This window comes from Ochotona princeps, chromosome 8, assembly GCF_030435755.1.
Source record: "Ochotona princeps isolate mOchPri1 chromosome 8, mOchPri1.hap1, whole genome shotgun sequence".
Lineage (NCBI taxonomy): Eukaryota > Metazoa > Chordata > Mammalia > Lagomorpha > Ochotonidae > Ochotona > Ochotona princeps.
This window is the reverse complement of record NC_080839.1, coordinates 58,919,832-58,947,732: the sequence shown is the minus strand read 5'-3', so window position 1 is coordinate 58,947,732 and position 27,901 is coordinate 58,919,832. Positions and strand designations below refer to the sequence as shown.

The window sequence follows — 27,901 nt, the reverse complement described above, 5'->3', positions numbered from 1 at the left end:
AGGTAGCCACCTGAGCTGCTAGCTTCATTTCATGCACTCAGGGTTCTGTTTGTAATTCTAACTGTGGTTTTCCTCTCTGCTCTCCTACCTCGGTCTGTTCCTTTTCTCATTCATCCATACCTCAGTCCTTTTGCCCTGCTCCGGGGCACTCTCTTCCTTCCTCACCTCTCTCCCCTGCCCTGTCCCTCTTTCCACCACATCCCTCTCTGCTTCACTTTTTGCCCTTCATTTTTTTTTCCAGAACCCATTGACTCCTGATTTCTCTTCTCCCTCCTGTTCTCTTTCTAAGAATTTCTTGACTGATGAAACAAAGACTAGAAGGAGCTCCGTGAAATTTTTGGCTTGAGGAAAATATGGATGGAAGCAGTTCTGATCAGAGGCAGCCACTAAATTTGATTTGTAGCTGATCTTAACTGTAGGAAAAGATTTTCAATTACAAAAGTCATAAAGCGTAAAGATGAGTGGACCTGGCTGCATTCTGAGTTTGACTAATGGTCTCAAAGCACTTGAAAGCATTTGGCATTTGCCAGCCCTCCTTTCTCCCTCTAATCCTCAAGCCCATGAGTTTTTATGGGAAACATAATCCTCTTTTCTGATTCATTTACACTTAGCTCATCTGAGTATTGTTTTGTAAAAGCCATCTGAAGTCCAAGATGTTTTATGAGATCTTTAAAGGCTTGTATTTTTGAACCGGGAAGTTGTGTACTGCCAATATAAATGGATCTTGAACCCTGGGGTGGTGGGGAGGGTTTGGGTCCAGGATCCATGGCATGAAAGTGGGTCTAGACTTGGCAAAGGCTGGTCTCCACACTTGACAGAAACTGGGCTTGTGTTCTCAGAATAATAGTGAGTTCAGTGTTTTAGATGAGCCATCATCTCCTGTGATAGTACATGGGGGGGGGGGGAGGGTATGTGACACATTTTTCGAGGATTATCTTGCTAGCACTGTACATTAGCAAGAGACTCGGCCAGGATCTCCTGACTGGATTGTGGGGCTGCTTGTTCATGGATTTCCATTACGGATGGCTTGCTCTGTAGGTATGACATTGGTATTCCCATTGGGGATTTTTCCTGTGGATATGTTGCAGAGGTGATCCAGAGTTGGCACTGGGGTGGGATTTACTGTGAAATGTGCATCTAGCCACTGGTGTGGTCAAGGCAAAGGGAGATGGCATTGCAAGTTTTTAATGGCAGAAAGCGTTTTCCTACAGCCATAGAGCATGGTAATGGTCTCCTCCCTGCACCCTCCCCTGCAGGCAAAGAGCTCAGGTTGACTCCCAGGTGTTTTGGAGAGGTGCCATGGGCTTGCTCAGGTAACCATAAAAGGAAAGCAGCAGATCCAGGGCCAAACTCCTCCTGACTCCCTGGCCAGCTGACTGTGCCTTCCACACAGGGCTGCCACTCATAGTACCAACATGCCTTTAACACCCTCCATCCCTGTGTGTCTTATGAGCTATCCTCCAGAACAGCCTGCTCAGGCCTGGTCCTGCTGTCTCTTACTGTTCCCTGCCTGACGTCTCACCTCTCCTGTCCTGGCCCTTCAGGGTTTGGTCAGCTGTGCTACTCCTCCACTGACTGCACTGCTGCTCTAGAATGCACATGGCAGGTGCAGAAGCTGAGTGAGGGGCAGATGGTGAATGACTCCCTGCATGGAATGAAAAATTGGGCTGTATCATGATCTCACACACATCGCAGACATCAGGTGCTGGCTCATGAGAGTTATTTTCTCTAAGTGTTGCTTCCTTCAGTTAGTGTTGATCTTTTAAAAAGATTTTATTTTTAAGTTGTCTCTTACCCTTTTTTTTTTGTCTGATGATACAATTCCATAGGCTGTGGGATTTTCCTTATTCCCTCTCCAAGCCCTTTCCCCTCCACTACTGATTTCTCCCATATTTTTACAGTAGTATATGGTCCTTCATAAACAGTCCTAAGTTGATCATTCTGCTATTTAAGTGTATCCTGACATCTTGGGTATAGAGAATGGCAGAGAGTCCAGCATCCCATTGTCAAGATATATTTAACAGTTTCATTGAGAGTCCATCTTTGATTTGGAAGCAGAGTTGCACGCTGTATTGTAGCTCCACACCTGCATATGATAGTTTCCGTTACACAATTACTATACATCTCCTTCAAGGACAAGTCACTACTCTTAACCAAAGCAGAAGACTTGTCAAACACAAAAGCTTTGGGATGCCCTGCCCCTGGACAGCCCGGAGCAGTGGGATGGGCAGGGTAGTGCTGTACTCTGTGTACAGAATCCATGCCTAGAGGCAGCTTCTCCAGCCCCCCTTCCTCCGTTGTCTCAGCTGGTTTACGTTGATCTGGCTCTGAGGCTGACCTGGAATGCTTCTGTCCAGGGGTACCCTGGAAGTTCCTAGGACTGCAAGAGATGGTTCTTCTAGCTTCTCCTTGCCCTACAGTTACGGGCTGAGCCTGGAGAAGTATGCTGCCCATGTTGCCACCTGCCCACTTCTATATATTGCGTGACCGTGGCTCCGTGATCCCACAGGAAGCTGAAGTCCTCTTCTGCCAAATTAGCTACTGGAGGGTTTTCTTGAATGTATAGAAAATAAAATAGAGGAGTGGATCATGCTTCCTAACCTCAAATGTTTTCCCCCCATGAACCCTTCTTAAGTCATTGTCACCTGCTACCAACTGTTAATGAATGCAGGCAGAAAGGAAAAGTGGGTTTCCCTCAAAGAGTACTCTCTCACCTCCATGCCTACTGACCCTATAGCTGGGGTCCAGGAAACAGATTTTTTTTTTTTAATACTCGAAATGGCTTGGAGTTGTCAGGGCTCCGAAACTCTGTATCTCTCTTGTAAAGGCCTTTGGATCAGGGAGCAGGGCAGCCTGCATGCTGGTATCCAGAGGTGGTTTTCCCCACCTTCGCGGGCGCCCCCTGCTGCCAGGCCCGCTCTCAGGCACCTGCCAAGGGAAGAGCCAGGTACCGGAGGCTGCAGATACAGGCCGACCGCCCCCCAAGTTACAGACCCCGGGAGCTTACAGACCCACCCGAGAAGGACCCGGAGGTTGGCCCCGGGAGAGGTAGTCCCAGAGGGGCGCGGCTAGGGAAGCCTGTGCTCTCCAGCAAACTCCTGCAGGGGCTCGCAGAAGCAGAGGACTGTGCAGGGAACTTAAGTGGAGTCTTTGTCCTCTCCCGGGGCCGCAAGTGGGGGGTGGGGGGACCTTAACTCTCTAGCCTGCGGGAGCCTGCTCCATGGATGGGGAGGGTGGCGGCGCGCTCGGGCTCATCGCACGCGTTCCCCAATTAGGATTTACTGCCTGACGTCACGTCTGTCGGAGATTGGCTGTTCAGATGTGACACTGGGTTCCACGGGAGAGAAACTTTTTAAAAGACTGTGCTGCCCGGGCTGCTTGCGAGCGTGTCCCACGCGCTCACGCCTGCCTCGCCCCCTCCAACCCGGTGCAGCCCCAGGCCGCTCCCGCTGACCCTCACCTTGCCCTGCCCCGTGCCCCTCCCCCGCTGCTGGGGTTGCGCGCTCCCCACCCCCACTCTCGCCCCCTCCTCCCTGCTGCTGCTGCCGCCGGGGGCCGGGGTCTGGGGCTGCTCAGCCGCCCACAGCGCTTCCTCTCTCTCACCACCGCGTTGGCCTCCTCTCTGCCTTCCCTCCCGGCTATCAGCAGCACTGGGCAGGGCAAGGGCGGCTGTACCGGCTGAGCTGCACCACCGACCGGGGGCGGGGTCCTGGGCCGGAGCGGAGGGCGCGTGCGGTGGGTTGCGCCTGTTGGGGCCCGTGATGGCTGGGGCCTGGCTCAGGTGGGGGCTCCTGCTCTGGGCAGGGCTGCTGGCGGTGTGCGCGCACGGCCGGGTGCGGAGGATCACGTACGTGGTGCGCCCGGGCCCTGGCCTGGCGGCGGCGGGCGCCTTGCCGCTGGGCGGACCCCCACGAGTGCGGACCTTCAACGTCGCGCTCAACGCCAGGTACAGCCGCAGCTCGGCGGCCGCCGGCACCCCCTCGGAGCGGACCCGGCGCACCAGCCAGCCTGCCGGCGCGGCCCTGCAAGGGCTTCGGCCACCGCCACCGCCTCCAGCAGAGTCCGCTCGTGCCGGGGCTCCGGGCAGGCAGCTCCAGCCCAAGCCTGGAGGTCACCCGGCGGCCGCCCCGCTTGCCAAGCCGGGCAGGCAAGTGGTGCGCTCCAGAACGCAGCAGGAGACCCAGGGCGGTGGCTCGAGGCTGCAGGTTCACCACAAGCAGCAGCTGCAGGGGTAAGCCCAAACCCCTCCCTCCCGCTGGGACCAGCGGTGGAGTGGGGGACGCCCCTGGAGCCTCACGGGGCTTGCCCTGGGGCACAGCGGGAGGAGCCGAGCGCACAGGGCGGCACAGGCACTCTGCTGACGTCCGGCACGGCAGCGTGGTGCATTGTTAGGGATCAGCGGGTCCTCCGCACAAAAGGCATTTCTGTCCCGGGCGTCACCTCCTGTGTGCACACCAGACTGCGCCCATGAGATGGGCGTAAACGTGAAGTCATCCCAGCTTTGACCCTCAACATCAATCCAGCGTCTCTTTGCAACTCAGCTGTAATTTTGGTTTAGCTGATGGGGAACAAAAAGTGTTTAGGGCGGACTGGCTGCGAAGACCAAGCCCCTATCTCTTTAAGCATGCCAGCCAGGGCTTTACTGCACCTGTAGGAGTTGCTGTCTTGGCGGGGGTGGGGGGGGGGCGGGAGGCAGGAACTCTTGGCCTCCACAGAAGTTTTCATTGCAACAGTTTCTGTTATTGGGCACCTATCACCAAGCCTCCCCCCTTTCTGCTAATCTCGGGTGGGAATGGGGTGGACTGACTTTGCCTACTTTGTTTTTTTCTCCTTTCAAAGGTGGTCTCAGAAGGTGTGACCTCACTTTTGGGTGTGGACACTGTTCTCTGAAGGCCAAATGTGGGCCCAGATAATATACAATCAACACATTTGGCTCTAATTAGGGGACTGAGAAAACCACACACTTGAACCTCACCCCCCAGCTTTAGTGAAACAGGCTGTTTCTTGCCCTCCCCCCTGCTTCCATCCTCCCTTTCTGCATGGGCAGCTTTGTCCTGGGCATCCTTGGGTCCTAGTCAGGACTTTGGCTCCTCAAGAGGAGTGTACAGGTGGAGGCTGATCTTTCAGAAACCTGTTGGAAATTTGGGTTTTTGGTGTGGGGAGGCGGTGGGAGGACATTGCTACTGTTCTATTCAGGGGGTCTTGCTTTGTTTCAGGGTCAATGTTTGTGGTGGGCAGTGCTGCCATGGCTGGAGTAAGGCGCCTGGTTCCCAGAGGTGCACAAAACGTAAGTTGCCATGCTTGACAACGTCCTGAGTGGGGCTGCTCATTTTGCATTCCCTGCAGGTTCCTTGAAGGGCTGCTGCTGTCCTGAGGAAGCTGAAGTCTAAAATATATTCCACCGGTTGCCTGTGCCCTTGTCGCTCTGTCACCATCAGGGAGGGCTGGGGCTTGGGCTGGTTGCAGTAGCAGTGCCAGCAGCAGTGTGTCCTACGGAACTGGGCTGCACATCCCAGAATCCCCTGCACTTACAGAGGGGTTCGTTGCTTGGTCACACCTGTGATACAAAAGCTAGGGGAAAAAATACTTCCCATTTGAGGATGAGCCATGTGGCAGAACCAATACAATGGATTTAAACCCAATACCAACAAATGGAAAACATTCTTTAATAAGATGCTGGCAGGAAAGGAATGTGAAGTGTGGTGGGGGGAGGTCTATTCTGGAATAAAGCATCAATAGCTCTTAAGGCTTTCTCAAAATAGCAAGCAGACTTCTACATTCCGGGTGCCTGATGGTTTTCCAGAGGCACCCCATTCTGGTAGGCTTCAGAAAGGGGGTAGAGAGATTAGCTGTGATGTTGAGGGACTCCCTGCACATGCACTGTTTAAAGACAGTGTGCTCCTGAGGCACACATATTTGAGCAGCTCTTTCTCCTATGCATTGGGAAGCAAGGAATTAAGTGAAAATGTCTTGTGAGCCTCTTGTCTGCAAGTTGGTACTGAGTCTGGTGCTCCCTGGAAATGAAGACACATGCCTTGGCCCTGGAACAGGTGAAGCGTTCTGACACATTATCTCTTGCTGAGCTTGAACCATTGCCATGTGGGTTGGCATTGTCCACATATCAGCTGCTTGCAGACGCTTAGCATGGTCAGTACATCTCATTGATCTGCCTTGAGGATCACACTGGCAGATGAATGAAAGCAGTTTCAGCTCCAGTCAGTCTACCGATCCTGTTTACTTCCCTCTGTCCTTGAAGGGAACGCGGGGACTTTAATTTTGCAGAAAGGAGTATCCATGCTTGATGATGGAGCATCATGGCTATTAGGCTGCTGATTATTGACACAAACGAAGCTAGATGAGAAATGCTAGGACTGAAGGCATGTTAGAATAAATCATCATTTTCCAACTCTTCCTAGATTACACTTGACATCAATGTATCAGCATTTTCCTGAATTTAGAATCGCTTGGGTCAAATGACACTTGCTCCCCTCCTCCCAGTAACTCCTGCTTGGAGCCTGCTGTGACATGGTGGACATTACTGGTCTGTAACAGTGTCACTGCGGTAGGGTATGGCCATGTAAAGCTTAGAGGTACAGGGCAGGATTTCACAGAGGAGCAGGTGCCCCTTGATGCCGTAGAGCTGTACTTATTTATGAAATGTTTGGCCAGTGATACATTGAGTGCCCTCTCTGACAGGAAGAGGGTGGTGCCTCCATTGTGTCCCACCCTGAGGCTGTCTGGTGGATTTGGATATCCCGAAAGGCCCTACAACAAATGTCTCCAGCCACAGCATGTCACAGCCACATCCCGTGTTGGTGTGCTGCCTTGTGTCCTGGCTTCTCCAATTGTGATCATTTTCCTGTTGATGTATCCTGGGAGGCAGCACATGCTGACTCAGGTGCTTGGGCCCCCTACCACTCCTGAGACCGGACATCCAAATGGAGTTCTGGGTTCCTGGCAATTGCAGATATTTGGGTAGTGAACCAGCGGATGGAAGGAAGTTCTTCTCTTTCATCCTCCCTTCCCCTCCCCGTTACTCCACTTCCTTTACCTTCTCTTCCCTCCCCCTCCCTCCTTCCTGTTGCCCTCTCCCCTCCTCCCTTGCCTCCACATCTCTCTTCCCCTTCCTTCTCCTCTGTACCTTTCAAGTAGATAAAAAGAAAAAAAATGTTTTCCCTGTCTTGTAGGAGGTAGCCTGCATAAAGTCCTGGGTTGTAAAATGTCTGCCATCATTTTTACTTTCAAGGTTTTCAACATTAAAAAGATTAGCCTTCCTGTACTGACAGATGAACTCAGACCCAAATGCTGGAAGGTGAAATCACAAATCCTTTAGGGAGCAATTTTTTTTAACAAGATTTATTTTTTATTGTAAAGGCAGATTTATAGAGAGAAGGAGAGACAGAGGAAGATCTTCCGTCCATTGATTTATTTCCCAAGCGGCCACAACTATTGGAGCTGAGCCAGTCCGAAGCCAGGAGCTTCTTTTGGGTTTCCCACGTGGGTGCAGGCTCCTAAGGCTTTGGGCTGCCTCTGTTGCTTTCTCAGGCCACAAGCAGGGAGCTGGAAAGGAATTGGATACCAACCAGTGCCCATATGAAATCCCAGCACATGCAAGGCAAGGACTTTAGCCACTAGGTTACCATGCCAAGCCCAACAATTGTTTTAAAATTCTTTTTGAAAAGAGACAAAGATCTTCATTCCCCAAATGGTCCGGTCCTGAAATGGTTGCAACAGCTGAGATCAGGTTTGAGGCTGACGTCAGAACTCAATCTAGGTCTGCCATATAGTTGGCAGGGACCACCTGCTACCTCATAGGGTGTACATTAGGAGGCAACTGGAATTGGAATTGGAACTGGGGTTATATCCAGGTGCCCAGTGACCAATCCACAATAATGGTGAGGTGCCCACTGAGACCATGAAGCTACTGCTGTGACTGAGTCGTGGGATTCCAGCAAAGACGCCTGGTCTTAGGTTCCTAAGACCTGAGTTCAAATGCTTAGGGCCATTGCTAGCCCTGTGGCCTTGGGGAACACACTTGCCTTTTCTAATCCCACATTTGTCAGATATCAAGGTGAAAGAAATTTGGTGCAGAAGTCTTGATGAAACCAAAAACATTTTTAGAGTGTAGAATTGGATCAAACCATGCAACTCTTGAATAGCTTATCTACTTTCTTCTTTCCTTGTATATGTTTCTTGTCTGGATTTTTGTTTATGTCTACCTATTGTTCTATTGACCGATAGATAACTTTTTGTGTTACAGGAACAGTGTCCCTTATATAAAATGTTCATGAACAAGTGTCTTGGAGTTAAGATTTTTCTGGGTTTTAGAGCATTTGCATCCACATAATGAGATATCCTGGGGATGGGATCCAACTCTAACCATGAACTTCATTTACAATGCATGTGTATCTTATACACATGGCCTGACAGTAATTTTGCAAAGCATTTCCAGTGTGTCTGCAGTTTATGACCCATCACAGGCAGTGATGTGTAGAGTTTTCCACTTGTGGCATCATGTCTGTGCTCAACAATATTTCATATTTTGGAACATTTTGGATTTTTGTATTAGGGATGTTCCGTTTATATAGCATTAAAGTAATTTGAGTTGTTTTGTGTCCTTGAAGGATTTATTTTAAAAGAACTTCGACAGACATCAAGTGTGTATATTTAGTTTTTTTTTTTGTGTGTGTGTGTATGTGTGTAAAAGCTTGCTGCCTGGGGTTGAAAATACTGTAAAAATAGTTGACTGCTGAATGGAAATTGAATGGAAAAATCCCATCATCAATTTCTGTCACTGTAACTGTTTCAGTAAATAGCAGTGATAGTTTAGATGGCAAAATAGATTGATTTGTGGTCTCCTTCCTCTCTCACTTCCTTAGCATTTGAGGATGGAACAATTACATTTGGTTATGGTTTGTTACACATGAGAATGCAGAAACCAGTAACATCTCAACATGAAGTTCCCATTAAAATAACAGTCCTCATAAAATGTGCACACACATTTATCTGTATAATTCAGAGTATGCTTTAATTGTCATTGTCTTTTGAAGATAATTTAGAGGACTTAGCCAAAGAATTTCAGTTTACTTAGGCTAAGTGCAGTTGATGCACAGAAAAGTACTTTTGTGTGAGAGAATGAATGTGTTCACATTGTTCAGTTTTGGCTTAATCCAGTGAAGCAAATAACGTATCCCTTTGAGCTAGCCGGGATTGTTTTCCTTGATTGAAACTTAATTTAGAATGGGCTATGGGCAAATGCTTCTGAGGACTGAAGATTTAATGAGCCTGAAATTGCAAATCAGAGAAATGTAAAACAAGCAGACCCGCACACAAGACCAAAGAATGGTTATGTGTATCTGCCAAGGTGGTCTCCGGCTGCTAGCCACCCCGTGCCTGTGCAGGGGTGCCCTGTTGCAGGATAATGCTGCTTTCCCAGAGCCCCTTTGTGTGTTGGGGGCGGGAGAGGGGGCTTTCTGGAAATTGAAAGGTATCATGGAATATGTCATCTTAGCTATCAAAAGAATGAACATTTTCAAGAGGGCTTTGTGGCTGAGGGTCTTGGTCCATTAAACCCTCAACGCGTAACATTTTTTCCTCTCCCTATTTTTGCAATTTTGTCCTCTGTCCAAACTGAACCCATCTCCTACCTCCCATTGGTTCTTCCAACCTTATAGGATAAGTACAAGCCAGAGAGAGACATTGCCAGCAGGCACAGCTTTGATGAGTAAACTGACTTGGGAACAGACACAAAAGAATAAAGGAGAGTAAACGAGGAAGCTGGAGCATGCGGGTAAGGCGGAGAGAAGAGGAAAGATGGCAGACATGGGTCCAACCCCGGGGCATGGCACATTGTGCGCCTTCGCCAATGCACGGATGGTTCTTTCTTTAAATAAGGGGTATCTGTTTAGCTTGTTACCCAGTGCCAGGTCCTATGAATAGAGGAGAAACACAGCCAGCTGTAGGGAGTGCAGGATCTGTTTTTACTCACTGAACTCATGGCACATCAGATGACTTGTTCTCTCCTTAGCAAGAAACAGAAAATCGATATTCCATCGCTTTTCCATTGGCATTCTGCCCGTGCTGCTGTGGAGAAAAAAAAAAAAGAAACTAAAGTGTAGAAATTTTCCTGAAATTGTGTGTGGAGATGATGTGCCGGTGGGTACTTTGGATGCCCCAGGGTGCCACAGCAATTGCATTGTGCTGGGATGTGTGCCTGTGGCTGCAGCTCTGGCGATCCCAAGGACACTGTTAAGTGGCCTGACTGCCGTCTTCTAGCCACACTTGGGAGTGAGGCCCAGTGTGATTGCACATGTTTTGTGTTCCTGCTATGGCCATTGAGAACTACTTTGCCAGGAGGTCTGTAAGGGACAGTGTCCCCAGCTGTGGTCCCAGTGCTGGCAGCAGGGCTGGGAAATCCTGGAGTCCAGAGAGCCTGGCAAAGGGAGAGGGGCTCAGAGGTCAAGTTCACACTGGGTCAAATATGTGTTCTCAACACTAGTTAAAACAAACATAAAGGGGCCATAAATTGTGCAGGACGATTGTACTTAAACCTTGACGGGCAAGCCCTCCTCCAGTCTGTGGCTGGCCTTGGCTCCAGGCCTGGCTGCCCAGTGGAAGCCCTCCCTGCCCGCTCCCTAGCACCCCTGGCTACACGCTGCCTGATGGCCACTCTGCCCTTAGGGATATGGACTGGCCAACAGGACCTTTGGCATCCTCGGAGGGTTTGCTGTTGCTGACTTGGTTGGTTGTCATCCTGGATATTCCAAAAGGACTTAGACCCGTTTGGGAGCTTGAGTCAGATTTTCCTAAAATGCAGATTTGGCTTTCAAGTCCTTCCTCGCAAGGAGCATGGGTGGCTGGGGCGTGGGCAGCCCACATCACCAGCCCTGGCCATGTGTCGGAGTTCTCAGTGCACACTGAGGAACCGCCAGCAGGTGAGGGAACCTGGAACAAGCCTGCATGGGGTGTCACTTCCTTCCCACACTCAGTGTCAGGGCTCAGGGCAGCAGGTGCAGTGACTCCTGCTCCGTGTCTGGGCGCAAAGCTCAGCGCTCACCCTGGATCTAGCGGATTTCATTGCTGTCATGTTTTTGTCTCTGTTTTGGGGGCTGGAAGTCTGAGATGCAGATGTTGACAGGGCACAGTCGCTGCGAGGACTGTGAGGGAGGGACTTGCCTTATCCTGTCTCCAAGCTCCAGATGAAGAGGTCCTTCCTGTGACTATGCGTGTTGTCATCTTTCCATATGATGCCACCAGGGCGTCTGGCTTGTCCCTTTTTTACATCAGGGTGTCTGCCATACGGGATCGAGGCCTGCCCTAGTGACCCCATTGTAACTTCACTAGCTTTGCAAAGACCCCATTTCTATGGCCAGGTCACATTCTGAGGTCATTTTGAACTTTACTTTTGGGGATACACAACTCAGAACCCAGGGGTCCCTCTAGTGGGAGCAGTGACATGGGTGGGACACTTGGGGATCCCCAGCAGTGACGCACACAGTTGTGGGTGGGTCACAACCCTGGACTTGAGATCCACTTGGCCTCCTCCCCCAAGCAAGAGTGCTGGCTGCCCCGGTGTGTTTGCAGTAATAAGGAATAAGCCATCTCTCCTGTTGGCCCTGGAGAGGTTTTGCCTTGGGGACTTTTGTTGAATATAACAGTGTCACACTGGAGGAGTTGGTTTAAGTGACCTCCAGGATGCTGTGAATGCACAGCAGGCCGATGTCTTGAGACATAAATAGAGAAGGAACCCAAGCCTGGACCACATTTAGACCCTTTGTATGGGAAATTGCTGGCCAAAGTCAACATGTAACACTCCAAACTTCTTAAGGCCAGGGACCTCTCAACATCAGGTTAGGACAAAGTTGAATGGGAGATATTTTCAAGAAATAGCTGAATTTGGATATTTGCACCCAGTTTTTCTTTGGCTACTATATATATATAAAATATAATTTTGTAGGAATTGGAAATTTGCATATTTTTACTGACATAAAGCTTAATGAATAAGTTTTTGAAAGATTTAAAGAGTTGTAATAGGGTGCTTTTTAAACTAAATATTTTTAATGATTAAAAAATGCTGAATAGGACCCTGTATGATAACCTAGTGACTAAATTCTCACCTTACACCCAGCAGATCCCATATGGGTGCTGGTTCGTGTCTTGGCTGCATCACAGTCATCGGTTTAAAAAATTTTTTAAAGACTTGAAAACATAGAAAATGATAAACTTCATAGTTGGCTGTCAGTGTTGTGCTTTTAAAAGCTCCCAGATATGATAATAAAGATGAATGGTTTATAGATCAGGGAGAAAGCATGGCCTTGTCTTGCTCTAAATGCATGTTGACTAATGTTGGTTCTGGCCTTTTAGTGCAGAGAAAATAGCATATGATTTGTTGGTGTGACACCAGCTGGTTGTTTTGGAACTTATGGGAAACCCACCAGAGCTGTACTTATGTGCACAGGCTCTGTGAGCCTGGTAATTTGCCCTGCCTACCTACCTTTTTAAAGATTTGTGTATTTTTTTTTTGAAAGTCAGTTGCAGGAAGAGGACACACACACACACACACACACACACACACACACACACATACATTTTACCGTCTGTCTGTTGCCTCTCCAAATGAATGTAACAGCCAGGGCTGGGACAGGCCAAAGCCAGGAGCCAAATGCTTCGTTCAGGTCTCCCATTGGAGTGTAGGGGTCCAAGTACTTGGATCATCTTCTAGCTACTTTTCACAGACACATTAGCAAGGAATTGAATGGGAAGTGGAACAGCTGAGGATTAAACTGGCGTTCATATGATATGTTGGTTTTATAGGTCAAGGCTTAACTCACTGTACCACAACACTGGTCCCAGCCTCCTCCCTTATCTGTCTTTGTTGAGCTTCTTCCTTTTCCTCCACTTACTTGATCTTTCTTTGGCTTGCTCTGAACTAGAGGTAGTAGAGTTCAGTGGCTGCAACTTTGATCTTCATGTTTGAATATAGCGTTCCTGTCTTGGCTGTAATGCTTCCTTGTAGTGTGGCCTTTGCAGACCACTGTGAGATCTGGGTCAAGGTTAATAGGTGTAATGGCAGTCTCTGGCTGCCAAGATGAACTTTGTGGGGGCTTCTGTTTGCCCCAAGATGCCCCCTCCAAGAGACCTCAACCTCTTACAAGCCCTTCTTTTCAGATCCGCACGTGACAGTTGAGGTTCTCGCTATCCCTAGCACCTTGGTCTTACTTTCCATTGGCTGTAGGAATGGCTGGGCCGCATGAAGGAGGTCTGTCTCCTCACCAGTGTTGAACTCCTGGAATGCAAAGGCCATCCCTGTGTCATTTTCAGTACCCAGACTTTTTGCATTGCCATCAGTGCTAACTGGGTTAAATAGAATTTACTGGAGCCAACATCTCTGATCTTCCTGTGTTGTCTTCCAAATACTGTGTGAAGACTTCTGCTTTCTCCTGACTTTGTTTGCTGTTAACCTTTCTGCAGCAGTTCCCATTTACTTGTCATTGTCACGTTCATGCTGTGTGCTTGCCCTTGCTCGACACACACTGGTGATAATGACAGCTTTCCAAGGGCTTGGCACTCTTCTCCTCCCCCTGCCTTCTCACTATAAGGTTGCACTGGCATGGCGCAAACTTTAAGATGACTTTTCCTTTCTCCCTGCCAATTTTAGAATCTTTCTGTTCAACATCATCTGATAGAGATTTGGGACAAAATGAAGTGAATGTTGTATGATTTTCCTTGTAATTTTAGATCCTCAAATACTGCTGTTGGCCAACTTGACTATTCCCTGTGGTTTTTTCACTCCACCACATTTGAGTAATATTGTTGGCATGGACGTAAGTAAACAGTTTGCGAAATGTGGTGTTGTGTAAATTGGAAGATGGATGGGCTGGTTTTTAAATACATGCCCTGGGTTCTCCTGGGCCCGAGGAAAGATGGGATGGGAAGATGGATTAGAGGGAGATGATGTGGTCCACTTTACAGAACCGATGTTAACTGTCATGCAGAAGTGAGAAGCAAGTGTGTGGAAGAGAAATTTCAGACAGATTTTCTTAATGAATTAAAGAGAAATTCTCAAGAAGTCACCCAAGGAAAATATAATGAAACCAAGAAAGCAGAGCAGTAAGTCTCAATGTGATTTGATCTTTTTTTTTTTAAGACAATGTATTTGGAAGACAGTTATAGAGAGAAAGAGAAAGGAAGAAAGATAGATCTTGTATCTGTTGGTTTGCTCCCCAAATGACTACAAGAACAAAAGGTGAACCAGGCCAAAGCCAGGAGCCTCCTCTGGGTATGCTGTGTGGGTGCAGGGGGTCCAAGCACTTGGGCCACCCTCCACTACTAACCCAGTTACATTAGGAGGGAGCTGTATCAGCAATGAATCAGCTTGGACTCCAACTGGTGCCCCTAGAGATGCTGTTGCTGCAGACCTGGCTTTGATCCAGTGTACCCCGGTGCTGGCAGCAACTCTGTATGTGGCCCGCACATCCTTTCATCGTTGTTTTCTGTTAGGAAGGGAGAACTTTCAACCTTTCACTCATACACATATTGTTTTAACACCACACCAAGTAGAAAGCTGACAATTAGCATCTTCCAAGTATGTTTGTTGTAGAAGTGATTTAAATGGATCACGACATACTATCTTACCTTGATAAGTCATTTTCTATATTGAGTCAAGACTGAGGAGAGTCCTGGGTGGTCATTGGCTGTGGAACTTCAGGCAGACACTTAACTCTTGAGACTTTTCTGAGCTTCTTTATCAAAACTCAAAGTGCTCATAACGCTTCCCCAATGTGTCCCAGTCATCTGGGTTGGTCTGGCTACCCAAGTTCAGTGGGTACTGTGAGGGTGGAGGTATGTAGCTACCTGCTCGTTCTTAGCATCTGCTGAACATACAGACTTTTCAGGGATGAATGAATTAATCTAATTTTTTTTTGCACTTTACTGTGTTCTGATGCATAGTAATAGGAACTGTGAATAGCACAGGGTAATTGGCCAGTGACTGACAGGGGCTGGAGGTGGAGGAGGGTGTAGTCAAGGGGACTATCCCTAAGGAAGTGACCTATGAGACCCAAATGATGTCAAAGACTTCGGAGAAGAACATTTTAACACTCCCCTCCCAATACATACACACAAGGATAGCACAAAAATTCTGGGACCAGAATAGGCTAGGGACACGGGTCATTATTGCTGGGTTGTTGTCGAGGGCAATTTCCAGAAGAAAATTGAAATAAAGTCCATTTCATTGCAAAAACATCTCAAACTAGTTGAGATCCTCACATACTGTTAAATAAACAACAAAACTTCTATTTGTTTAGAGACTGATGAGAATAAGTATCTCCTTTTAGTGGTTGTTGAAGATTTGAGAGATCTCTCTTGTGTTCAAGGGAGAGTTAACTAGTTGAGAGTGTATTTCCATCCTCTCCTGCCCCCACATTTCATTTTCAGTTGAGTTATCCTTGGGGTCCCCCTCCTCTTTCTGGTGCGGATCAGATGAAATGAGGCTTGTTAGGATGCTTCAGAGCCCTAGGGAGTTAAGGTGATATAGTCATTAGATTTTATGGCTACTCTGTAGAAGTTTTTTTTTTTTTTTTTTTTTTTTTTTTTTTTTTTAAAAACTATTTAAAAAGCAGAGTGACAAAGAGGGAGAGATAAAGGGAAAGGGATTCTCCATCAGATGGTTCACTCCACAAATTACAATGGCCAACCAGAGCTGGGCTAGATAGAAGCCAGGAGCCTGGAACTCCATATGGGTCTCCCACGTGGGTCTCGGGGTCCAAATGTTTGAGTCATCCTTCATTGCTTTCCGAGGCACATTAGCTGAAAGCTGATTCGAAAGTGGAGCAGCCAGGACTGGAACTGGCTCTGGCAATATGGGATGGTCAGCCTTGCAGAAGACAGCTTAACCCCATGGACCACAGACTGGTCCGTCTGAGTTTTTGATGATGAAGGGACTTATGTTTTAAGTCTTTATATTGACTTTCACGGTTAGCAGTAGTAACTTCGTGGGAGTTGGTTTGAAAATAAAAATAGTAGAATGTTGTCTACTTTAACCCTGCCCTCAGTGACTGGCTTTTTTCTCCTATAAGTCTATTACAGGTAAAGACAGGAAATCCTTCCTTTAAAAGAGCCTTGTTTCTGACACTTTGTGATAGTGAAAAGTTTCTGTTAATCCAGAGTCTTTCAGTAATTGGAGGAGAAAAAATATTGGCAATAAGTAAATTAAAGGAGAAGACTTTTTTGTTTTACTTTTCTATACATTAAGAAGTTGGACTCCACTGGTATTCTGTGTATACAATAGACCCTTAGTGAGGTTTCTTGATTAATAAATGTGACAGTGTCACGTTTATTTCTCAGTGGAAGGCAAACTGAAATTCATTTGAATCAATGGATACTAAGAGTATGCCATTAAGCTGTGTGTTTTGTGTGTTTTGCTAGAGGAGAATTACTAGGCTCTTTTTGTTTTTTTGGCAGCAGTTTGCAAGGTTAGACTTTTGCACATCCATCCTCCCTCTCAGGGAGCATTTCTCCATTCCTTCCTTTCGTGCAGGCTTTAGCTTACCAGTTCTCAGAATGTAGGCCCTGGACCATGGTCATTACCCTGAGCTAGGAGTCACTGAACAGTGCATTTTGCCAGCTGTAGCCCAGACCTCTAGAATCCGGAACCTAGTGTGGGCCCAGCTGTCTGCATGTGAACCTGTGGCTTTTAAGGGGGTGCTCACCAGTGCCCTTCATCACAGCAGGAGGAGAGGGGCAGGGAAAATGTCCCCCATCTTTACCTCTGGAGGTTAGGCCTTGGAGCCTAGAGGCTTGTGTGTTTTTTCCTTTTCTTTCCTTTGTTTCTGCTTTGGGATGAGTTTGTATGATATAAAACCCATGGCATGGCTCCATCTTCCCAGTCTCGGATGGGAACCTTGGAATCTGAGCAGGTGTAGCTGTGCATGTTGACATACGTGCTATGATGCTGTGTGCTCACAGAGGAGACCATTAGTCACCTCTCACCTACACCTGAAGATTGCACTTTTAAGGTCTAATTCTAGTCTGCTCCTTAATACGGGAGAGCATACAGCATATATATATTTTTTGTATTCCTCAAAGCTGTGTTTACCAAGGTGTGGTACCCAGACCCCCCCCATCAGAACCACCCCATTTTGTGTGTAAGGAATGCAGGTTGTGGAGGACCCCCTCCCCACATACTTAGGGAGTTGAGCTCCTCAGCAGTCGCTCCTCCCTGCAGCTTGGTTCCGGGATTAAAAGTGCATGGATTGGAACAAATGATGTCAGAGGCAAGGAATGATGAAAAGGTGTTAGGAAATGAACAGAAGCAACAAAGGAGTGATTGTCAGGCTCTGTTGAAGGGGCAGGTACCATTATTGGTTTCTCACATGGTTGCAAAGTGAAACGAGCGAGCTCTTCTCCAGAGCATGCCCTCAGCCTTGGCAGGGACATGCGTCCTGTGTTAGCCTCAGGACTTCTGGAGGGAGAGGGGATGAGCCCCACTGCTCAGCTGTTCCTTGAGGTCATGCTGGCTCAGTCCTGGAAGTCACTGGAGAAATGAATGCATCAGATGTTTGGAAAGAGCCCAGTCAAAAATTTCAGCAATGACACACACTTTTATTAGCTGTGGATTTAGGAAAGGAATGGCTTGTTCTAAGACCAGGACCCTTTGTAGTAAGAGCTGAAAGGGAGTTAGTTGTGCTTGTCCTCAGAGTTAGGGACTATTTTCCCCATTTTGTGTATTTTCCCCTCCTTTCTACAAGGTAAATTAATGTAAAGATACTTTGCCTGAGTATTAAAGAAAAATTAGATCTTTTGAAGATATCTGTTCTTGTACAAGTAGAAAGGTAATTTTTTTAGGGGGGAGGGGAGGTGCTCACTGACATCACTAGTTATTATAATAGCTGTACTTGGTTGAAGGTAGATATTTTAGGGATGAGTGTTTAGCTTAGCAGTAGAGACTCCTGCATCCCATATCAGAGTACCTGGCTTTGATACCCAAGTGAAACTTCTGAATCCAGCATCCGGCTGATGCCAATCCTGGAATTCAGCCATGATGACTTAAGTAACTGGGTTCCTGGGGGAGACCTGCATTAAATTCCTGGATCCTGGTTTGGCCTGCTCTACTTAAAGCTGTTACAGATATGTGGGAAATAAACCAGTGAATGGGAGCGCTCTCTCTCTCTATTTTTCTCTCTCTTGCTCTCTCAAATTACAAAAAGTAAGCACTTAGCATGTGGCTATTTCCAACCATCTTTAGTTTACTCTCAAAAGGTACCCAAGAGTTTAAATATGATTCAGAGGCCACCATTCTAGAAAATGGTGCTGAAACTTTGCGAAGACTCACACTTGAAGAACTACTTAATATATGGATTTTTTTTTTAAACTTCACTTCTTACTCCTGGAGTCTTCATAGGGGAAAATGGTAGATAAAAAGCACAATGTGATTAAACTGGGCATTCCTTTTTACTCTATTCTTAGTCTGTTTTCATTCTAAAATAGCTTTTATTTTTAGAGTAGTTTTAGGTTCAGGGCAATCCTAAGCAAAGTGTTCTCAGATACCTTAGGCCCTCACATGCGCATAGCACCCCCACCCTCAGAATCCCACAGTGCAGTGGTGTGTTTGTTACAGTTGGGGCATATACCCATTTTTATCACTCAAAGTCCATAATGACGTTAAAGCTCACTCTTGGTTTTGTACATCCTGTGAGTTTTGAAAATATATGATATCCCCCGTCCAGCGCTGTGGACTCTACAGGCACTTTGCGCTGATGTTTCTCTGCGCCCTGTCAGCTCATTCCTCTCTCTCCCATCCCGCTGCTAACAACTGCTGAGCGTTTGACTGTCTCCATAGTTTCTCCTCTTCTAGAATGCCTTATAATTGGGATATAGGTGGTCTTGCTGGATTCGCTTCTTTCATTTAACATACATCTAAGCGTCTTCCCTCTCTTTTCGTGGCTATTTCATGTACTATTGTACATGTCTTTTTAGCACTGCCTAGGGTCTCATTGTCTGTGATATTTGTCTCTTCAGTGCTGCCTTATTTCTTGGTTGCCACAGCTCCTTATGCGTGTTTTCGTGTGGTTCCTTGTTTTCAGCCCATTTGGGTACATACCAAGGAGTATGACTGCGGAGTCAAGGAGTAAGAGTATTTGTGAGAAACTGACACTGCCTTCGACCGTCTTATCAGTAAATGAGAATTCCTATTGCTCCACGTTCTTGCTGGCATTTGGTGTTGTCAGTAATTTGGATTTTGGTCATTCTAACTGGGTATATGGTGGTATCTTGTTATTTTATTCTGCAATTCCCTGAAGAAATCTGGTGATATATGTAGATCTATATATCTATCTATCTATATAAAATCTTTTCATAAGTTCCTTTGCCATCTTTTTTGAGGTGACTGTTTAAGACTTTTGTCCATTTTTAAACTCGATTGCTAGTAATTTTGAGTGTTAAGGTGTGTGTGTGTATTTTTTTTTTTTTTTTGCTTTTTCCATAGTTTTTTTCTCTACTTTATTTTTATGTTTATGGTACAATTTCACAGGCTCTGGGATTTCCTCTACCCTCGTCCCCATATTCCCTCCACCCAACTTACTTCCCCCATATGATTACAATAATATAGTACATCATAAGCTGCCATAACTCCATCATTCTGTTATTTTCTGTTGTTTTAAAATATGGAAACTTGGTTGATTTTTAATTTTTCCCATTTTAATCAATAAATTGCTCTAAATTTCCATCTAAACCCTGCTTTCATTGCATCCCATAAAGTTTAACAAGCTGTATTTTTAATTTTCATGAAATGAAATGAAAATTCTAAACTATTTAAAAATTTGCTTGAGCTTTCTTCTTTGAGCCATGCTGTATCAGAAGTCTGTTGCCTGTTCTCCAAGTACTTTTAGATTTCTCCAACTATCTTTCTGTTGTTGGTTTCTGGTTTAATCCCATTGTGTTCTGAGAGCAGATAGTAAATGACTTCTGCTCTTCTAAATTTGTGCTTTGTGACTTGGAATGTGGTCTGTCTTGGTGAGGGTTCCAGGTAGGCTTGAGACAAATGTGTGTTCTGCTATTGGCAGGTGAACTAGTGGAGAGATGCTGGTTGCATCCAGCTTGGTTGGTGCTCATGTTGAGTTCAGCTGTGTGCTTACTGATTTTCTGCTTGTGAACTCTGTTTCTGATAAAAAGGTGTTAAAGCCTCCAACTCTGTGGATTCATCTGTTTCTCCTTGCAGTTTTACCAGATTTGCCTCCCGTCTTCAGATTTCGATGCTTTTTTAAGTGCTTATATGTTAAGCACTGATGTCGGAGATTTGATTTTTTTTTTCATTCTCAGATAACCTTTTCATGAATAACTTTGCTATTTTCAAGTCAATCTGTGTGAAAAATTAGTGTTAGCATTCTTTCTCCAGCTCTTTGCTTTCTGCTGAATGTTTATACTGAAAGTGTTTTTTTTTTTTTTTTTTTTTTTAAGATTTATTCATTTTACTACAGCCAGACATACAGAGAGGAGGAGAGACAGAGAGGAAGATCCTCCATCCGATTTCTGGAATTAGGAACCTCCTCTGGGTCTCCCACGCCGGTGCAGGGTCCCAATGCATTGGGCCGTCCTCAGCCGCCTTCCCAGGCCACAAGCAGGGAGCTGGACGGGAAGTGGAGCCGCCGGAACTACATCCGGCGCCCACATGGGATCCCGGGGCGTTCAAGGCGAGGACTTTAGCCGCTAGGCCACGCCGCCGGGCCCATATACTGAAAGTGTTTTTAAATGGCAACATATAGTTGGGTCCTGCTTCTCTGACAGTGACTTATAATTGTTATGTTTAGATCATTGATGTTTTAAAGTGATTATTAATATAGTTAGATTAGGATCTACCATATTTGTACTGTTTTTATTCATTGCACCACTGCTTTGTTCCTACTTTTGTCTTGCGTTTTTTTCCCTGTCTTTGTGATTCTGATCGACCATTTTCTGCTATTCTAATTTATTTCCTTTCTTAACATATCAGCTCTACTTTTCTTTCTTACTGTTTTTAATGGTTGCCCAAGAATGCATGATCGTTCACAACCAAGCTCACTTTCTAATAACATTGTACTATGGTAGGATGAGTGCCTTATTATAATAATATAATATTAATTCTCTTTGGCACAGCGGTTAGGAGGTACTTGGGAAGCCCTTATCCCATTCACCGTGAGAAGGTGTACATCCTGCCTCTGCTGCCAGTTCAGCTTCCTGGTGATGTGCACACCGGATGAGCAGCATTGGGTTCCAGGCTCCTGAGCTGCTCTGGGCGTTTGGGAAATGAGCCAGCAGTTGATTCCCTGTTTCCATCTCTCTGCTTCCTGGTAACTAGGAATGAGAGAAGTGAAAGTTTTGATGTCACTTTCACTTACTCCTTCCCAAATGCTCTTTTGTCTTTATGTAGATGGGAGATTCTGATCTCTACTGTCTATCATCTTAAAAAAAATTTTTGTAATGTCTCTTGAGTAGTAGATGTACTGGCAGTAAATTCCCTTGATTTCTGTCTGAGGAAGTACTTAGTTCTTCACTGGAGAAGGCTAATCTCACCAAGGGCAACAGTATTCTAGGCAATTCCCCCCGGCTGAGTACTCGGACCATTTTCCTGTCTGCCTGCTTGCATGGTTTCTAAGGTGAAGTCAGAGGCATTTCTTATCTTTATTCCATTCTTGATAAGCTGATGTCTTTTTTTCCTTTTTTCCCCCCCACCCGAATCTCTGCTTTTGATTTTCTGCAGTTTGAGTGGGATATTCCTTGTGGTAAAGGTTTTATTTTCTCCAATTTATCTTTTTTTTGGTGTTCTCTGAACTTCTTGGATGTAGTTTGATGTCTGACATAAATTTAGAAAATTGCCCTCATTTTGCCTCGAATGTTTCTTCTGGTCCTTTCTCTGCAACTGCCATACTTGTTTTGTACTTTTGGTAGCTGTCCCATGATTCTTGGATATGCTATTTTGTTTTTTCTTTTTTTTTTTTTCTTTTGGCATCTTGATTCTGAAAGTCCCTGTTCTTGTATCCTCACACTCAGCCATGTCCAGTCATCCATGAGCTCATCAGTTCATGTGTTACAGTAGTTTTTGATTCTGTTTTCGACTTTCCATTTCTGCTTGCATTATCTGATTGCCGTTGCACGCTGTCTACTTTAGTCAAATCAATTCAAGTAGGTTTACATTCCTGGTCTGATAATTTCAGTGTCCTTGCTGTAGGAACTGGGTGTTAGCGCTGGCTTGCATTGTCTCTGCACAGTCTGCTTCAAGCCCTTTGCTGTACTTTGTAGTTTTCCTTGATGGCCAATTGGATGTTGTTGGTATTGGTTTCCATGGATGTTTCTGCCCCAGGGTATCTTTTCAAGCAAGTTTTATTTCTGTGGCTTGCCCTCTTGTCTCTCCAAACTTGGAGGCAGTCGTTTGTTTGGTCTGTGACCTCATTTCTCTGGGGACTCTAGCAAAGTTGTTGATTTCCCATTTGTTCAGCTTTGTACTTGTTAGGATTGAGTGATGACTTTCAAGCTCCTTACATATTGGCCTTGAGACTCAAAGTCCACGTTGTACTTTAAGAACCATAAAATCACCAATGATAAGGCACATAAAATGTCCTCTTATAATCTTTCCTTTTTAGTCAGTGCTAAATTAGATCATTGGGTCAGAAAGCCAAATTGTCCTAATAGTGCTGAGCAGTTTTCTTGTGCGACAGTTGTGAAATGGCAGTTTGTTCATTTGCTAAGGATTCGGGATTCTGAAGCACCTTGCGTTTAGGATGCTGCTGGCTTTATAGGGCACTCAAGGGCAGCCTATGAGAGCTTACTTCAAGAGATGCCATTGACCAGACTGGCAAGGTGGTGCCAGTGACAAGGCACACAGCTCAGGTATCTGAAGTATGGGTCCGTGGAGGCATCGGTGAGTGGCCCCTGCTGCGTGTGTGCAGACTGCCTCACTGCTCGTGATCAGCAAGCGGCGTGACTGTGATGTTCTATGTCTGGGGAGGGGATCTGCACAAATTCTGGGCTTCCCTTTCATCTTTCTAATGCTGCTCACAGCTCAGCCTGGCAGTACAGACATGGTTTTGAAAGGCCCTCTGATTTGGGGACATCTTCCTGCCTGGTGGTTTCTTCAGACAGGGGAGAGTTGCTGTGGCATAGTTGAGCTCAGCTGCACCTGTGGTGGTGGCTTGACCTTGGGGACCGCAGAGGTCAAGAGCAGAGAGCTGAAGAGGTTCTTGACAGTCCGTGTTTTCTCAGCTCTCATCTTACACAGAAGAGTGAGGCCACACCAAGAGAAGTAGCTTGGGAGGCTTTTTGGATCCTGATTGCCCCTTTATAGTGAGAGTTTACAACAGCTCTGCCCGTTGTTACCCCAGGGCTTGATAGCAACACCTATGTTAAATTTACTTGGAGGAAAAGTGCTATGTAAATACTGACTGTAATCAGCCTGATATTTTGCATAAGGCATTTTTAAAAAGTGTTTTTTTTTTTTGTTTATTTTCATCTATGAGAGAGAGAGATTTTCCTTTTACTGGTTCCCTTGGCAGGGCCTCCCGCTCATGAGGGATTGAGGCGTGTCTGCTGGGTTACCCAAACATGCACGATCCCCATGGGTACGACTCAGAATTGGCTCTTCATCTGGGAGAGGGCATTTGTATTTGGGATGGTGTGGCCACTGGGGTGCAGCAGGGTGAACCTATAGGTAGAGCTAGAGGTGCTGAAGGGTGGGGAGAGGGCTGTAAGGGATGAGCAGGACCCCATGTCACCTGACAGGATACCTCTGCTTTTTTTGTTGTTTTTAAGTATTTATTTGCTGTTGTTGGAAAGGTGGATTTATAGAGAGATATTTCATCTTGCAGGTTCACTTTTCAAATGGCCACAACAACTGAAGCTGAGCCGATCTAGTGCCAGGGTCTAGGAGCTTCTTCTGGTCCTCCCATGCAGGTGCAGGGTCCCAAGGCTTTGGGCCGTCCTCTACTGCTTTCTCAGGCCACAAGCAGGGAGCTGGATGGGAAGTGAGGCAGCTGGGACATGGACTGATGTTTCTGTTTTTCAGCCTCTTCTTTTGTTGCTGAAAACTTCAGGGTGGATGTGAAAGTTTTCCTTTTCACTCTCCCCAAGTCTGGCTGCGACTGACTTCTTTCCCCTCCTCTGGTGCCGCTATGTTCTTCTGCATGTCGGCTCTGAAGGATGGACTTAGCTGATTAATTGCAGGTTTTTTGAAATCAGTTGCAAGTGCACAAAGGTTTCTTTGATCACTCCTGGGCTTAAGGCAGGGTAGGAGCCCAGTCAGTATTTTTTGAGTCAGTCTGTCTCATCTAGCTGACCCGCTTGGGTCGAATGGCTGAGTCGTATATACATGGGCTATTGAACATGATTCACCTGCTGTATGTTATAGGGAGTCCCTTTCGTCAGCAGCTGGGCTAGGGGATCAGGTGAGGGAGTGAAGTTGAACAGGCAGTGGATGGACTGAGGCTAATATAGAAGCTGTGGGATCTGTCGGCGTGATGGGAGGGGAAAGGCTGTGGTTGGCCGAACTGTGGTTGTAAGTGGCTTTGGGAAAAGAGGCTGCTTATTGGGAGCCTTGAGGTTTTTGTTGGCTTCAGGCCTGAATGGATCAAGGGGCTCAAATGCTACCATGACCAAAACTTACCATAACATTATGTAGGGCCTGTTGCAACACAAAAACATGGGACTCCTTGAAGAAATAATGGCAAGTTCAAGGTATATCAGCAGAGCGTGATACACGCGTGACTGCAGTGCTGCGTGTGACTGCACACATCCAAGGCAGGGCCCAAGGAGGGCCCTGGCTCTCTCTCTTTGCATGTCTCAGCCCTGCCAGTCTCTCACTGTTCCATTTGTGACGTCAAAATGATATCAGCTACCCCAAACCTACAGACCCAGTGTTGTCCCTGAGATACAGAGTTCTGATGGGCGATTGGCTGGGCTTGGGCTACACTTTAATCCCTGCACCATTCCATGGCCAGAGGATTTTGTTTCAGGGTTTCAGTAAGTGAAGGTTCCTAGAGTGTCACATTCATAGGCTCCAGGTTGCTCTAGCCGTGCTGACAGTGGAGAACATGACAGCATGGCCACACCAGGCAGAGACCCTCTCTGAGAGATTAGGTGCTGATCCGTGAAGCCTGGGACTGAGAGATGTCTTCCACTGTGGACCCTTTGCAGATGGGATGAAGATGAGCACGTAGAGATGGAGAGGTTTGGCACATGCTCAGAGGGGAGCGCTGTGTGAAGGTGGAGGCCGATTGGACTGCAGCATCCGCAAGCCACAGAATGCTGGCAGATCCCCCCACTCCACCCCGCCACGGCCTGGCAGGGGCCAGGGCGAGTATCCCCATGTGCCTGTCACTCTGTTGACTGATCCCTTGATGTCATCTGGGGAATATGGATTTTGGCCTTTGAAGCCTCCAGAACAGTGACAAAATAACTATCTGTTGTTTTAAGCCAACCAGCTTGAGGTCATCCGTTAAAATAGCCACAGGAAAGGAACAGTCTCGCGATTGGGGCTTTGATTGGATTCTGTTCCTGTGTTTACTGTAACGTTGTGTCTGCTAAAATGTTGGGATTTCAACACTTGCAAGTTAGGCCAAGCTGTTGTGCACTGGCAGGTGCCCCACTAGGCTGAACTCCCAGAGAGCCACAGGAACCCAGGGTCTGGCTTATGTGGAATCAGAACTCCTACTCTGAGATGCTGTTCCAAGGTGCAATGAGGGTCAGAGACCACATGCTTTGATATGGAGGCTTCAGAATAAGTGATGGACGGATGCTTTTGGAATTTTTGAAAAGCAATATCCTTCTTAGCAGTTCATACTCAGTGGAACTTTCTGATTGGGTTTGCGAATCAAGCCCAGGGCTTCTCATTTCATCCCATCCCTAGTATGTGGAGGTGTGACCCCCTCATCCTGTCTGACCTCCCACATGCTGTGCAGATCTGCTCCAGGGTGGTCCACACCCTCCTCTAAGAGTAAACACTGCAGTGACAGTACTGTTTATTCTGGCTTCGCTAATAGGAATATAATGATCCTTGTCAGGTTAAGGGTAAACAAAATGGTGGTTGATTCGTTATGTCTTGTCTTAGTTTCGGAGTATTATTGCTAATTTCTCCCAAATGCTCAGCCTTCCTTTTTTTCTTAAAAAAAATTTAGAGTAGAATTTGTATTTTGTGCCACCAGTAAACTTTAAATTTCAAAATGACAGCACGATTTTGGTTTGAGATTGAGATAGCAACGCCATGACAGAAGGATGAAAAGAAGGCATGGGAACATTGCTGGCATCCCTTGTTGAAATCCTGGTTGATTCTCGTCTCTGGAATCCATGGGCCAGGCATGATGGCGCAATGACAAAGCCTTCACCTTGCAAGTGCCAAGAAGCCATAAGGGGCTGGATTGTGTCCCGGCTGCTCCATGTCCTTTCCAGCTCCCTGCTTATGGTCTGAGAAAGCAGTAGAAGGTGGCCTAAAGCCTTGGAACCCTGCAGCTGTGTGGGAGACTCTGCGGAGGCTCCTGGCTCCTGGCTTTAGATCGGTTCAGCTCTGGCTGTTGTGGTCATTTGGGGAGTAAGCCAGTGGATGGAAGGTCTCTCTCTCTCTCTTCTTTTCTCTGTAAATCTAATCTGCCTTTCCAGTAAAAATGAATGAATGAATATATTTTTAGAAAATAAGGCTATAATCATGGCTCATGCAGATACAAAGTGAACTTGGATCAAAGATTTTACTTAACATGTTTCTTAATATGAGAACCTTTAAGTTGTCTCAGCTGGTTCAAAGGAACACTAAAGTGAATTTATAATTCAGGATGATAATCAGTTTATTTCACAGATAATTACTTTGAAATTATTTCTTTGAGAGACTGGGAGAAGACAGATAAGATAAAGAGATGCGGGAACAGAGAGAGAGACAGAGAGAGAGAGAAAGAGAGGGAGAGAGATTCTAGTCACTGGTTCACTCCTAAAATGCCCACAATAGCCAGAGCAGGATCAGGTCCTAGCCACTAGCCAGGAAGTGCATCCAGGTGTGCCAGGAACCCAGTTGCTTGAGCCATCATGATTGCCTCCTAGGGTCTGCATTTGCAGGAAGCTGGAGTCAGGAGCCTTTAGCCTAGGCATTGCAGTGTGGAACATGATAGTCTTAATCCTTAGGCTAAAGATCTGCTCCTAATTTGCATTTTAGTGGTCATAAGGCATTTGCATTATTGCCAATGTCCCACAGTTGACCTGGCTGCAAGTTTCTCAAAGGCAGTGCAAGATGAAGGTAAGTCGGAAGGGGTTTGAGGACCATCGGCAATCTTTATAGAGTCCATTTCATGGTCTTTGATAGTTTCAGTCAAGGTGGATACACTTTCCTCTGGCTTTGCACAGCATTCTGCTTGGGCTGTCACCACAGAGATTTGGTTGGGGCATGGTCCAGGGACAAGGTGTGGCAGCCACGAAGGTGGATGGGAGGAGGCCCCCTTTGCTTCTCAGAATTGAGACTTGCATGTTGTATGGATTCTGAGGAATGAGTCATAGGGTAGACCTGCCATCAAGGGACGCGTGGTTGCTTGAGAGGCCAACATTGCAGCAGCCAAGAGGCAAGTGTGGCTGTCACACCTACTCGCCTATGGCCTTTTTGTGCCTTTATTTCCTCATTGGTGACACAGGAATGAAAGTGGTTCCTACCTCCTAGAGCAGCAGATGATGGAATAAGCAATCAATAGGCAGTAGTAACTGTGTCAGTTATATCCCTAATTCAGTAGGATGCACCTAATGTTTACTTGGCACTGGGGAGTTGATCCTTTGTTTTTAATGTTGAAGGAAGAATAATTAGAAGCAAAGGTGCTACCACGTAGGCAGGTTCTTTGCCAATCTGATGCTGTTATGCCTCTTTTTTGAAAAAAAAAAGTGATTATGTAAGTGAAAGTCAGAATCAATC

The 27,901-nt window shown here is 46.4% G+C and overlaps 1 protein-coding gene across 4 annotated transcripts in view; it reads left to right on the top strand.

Moving 5' to 3' along the window:
- Positions 1–3,387: 3,387 nt before the first annotated feature.
- LTBP1 (latent transforming growth factor beta binding protein 1) overlaps positions 3,388–27,901 on the top strand; it is a 388,845-nt gene continuing 364,331 nt past the window's right edge. For all 4 annotated transcript variants that reach the window (XM_058668099.1, XM_058668100.1, XM_058668098.1 and 1 more), the window contains exons 1-2: positions 3,388–4,231; positions 5,217–5,287. In XM_058668099.1, the coding sequence (XP_058524082.1) occupies positions 3,762–4,231; positions 5,217–5,287 (541 nt within the window). In that variant the 5' untranslated portion in view covers positions 3,388–3,761. The remainder of the gene's footprint in view (positions 4,232–5,216; positions 5,288–27,901) is intronic.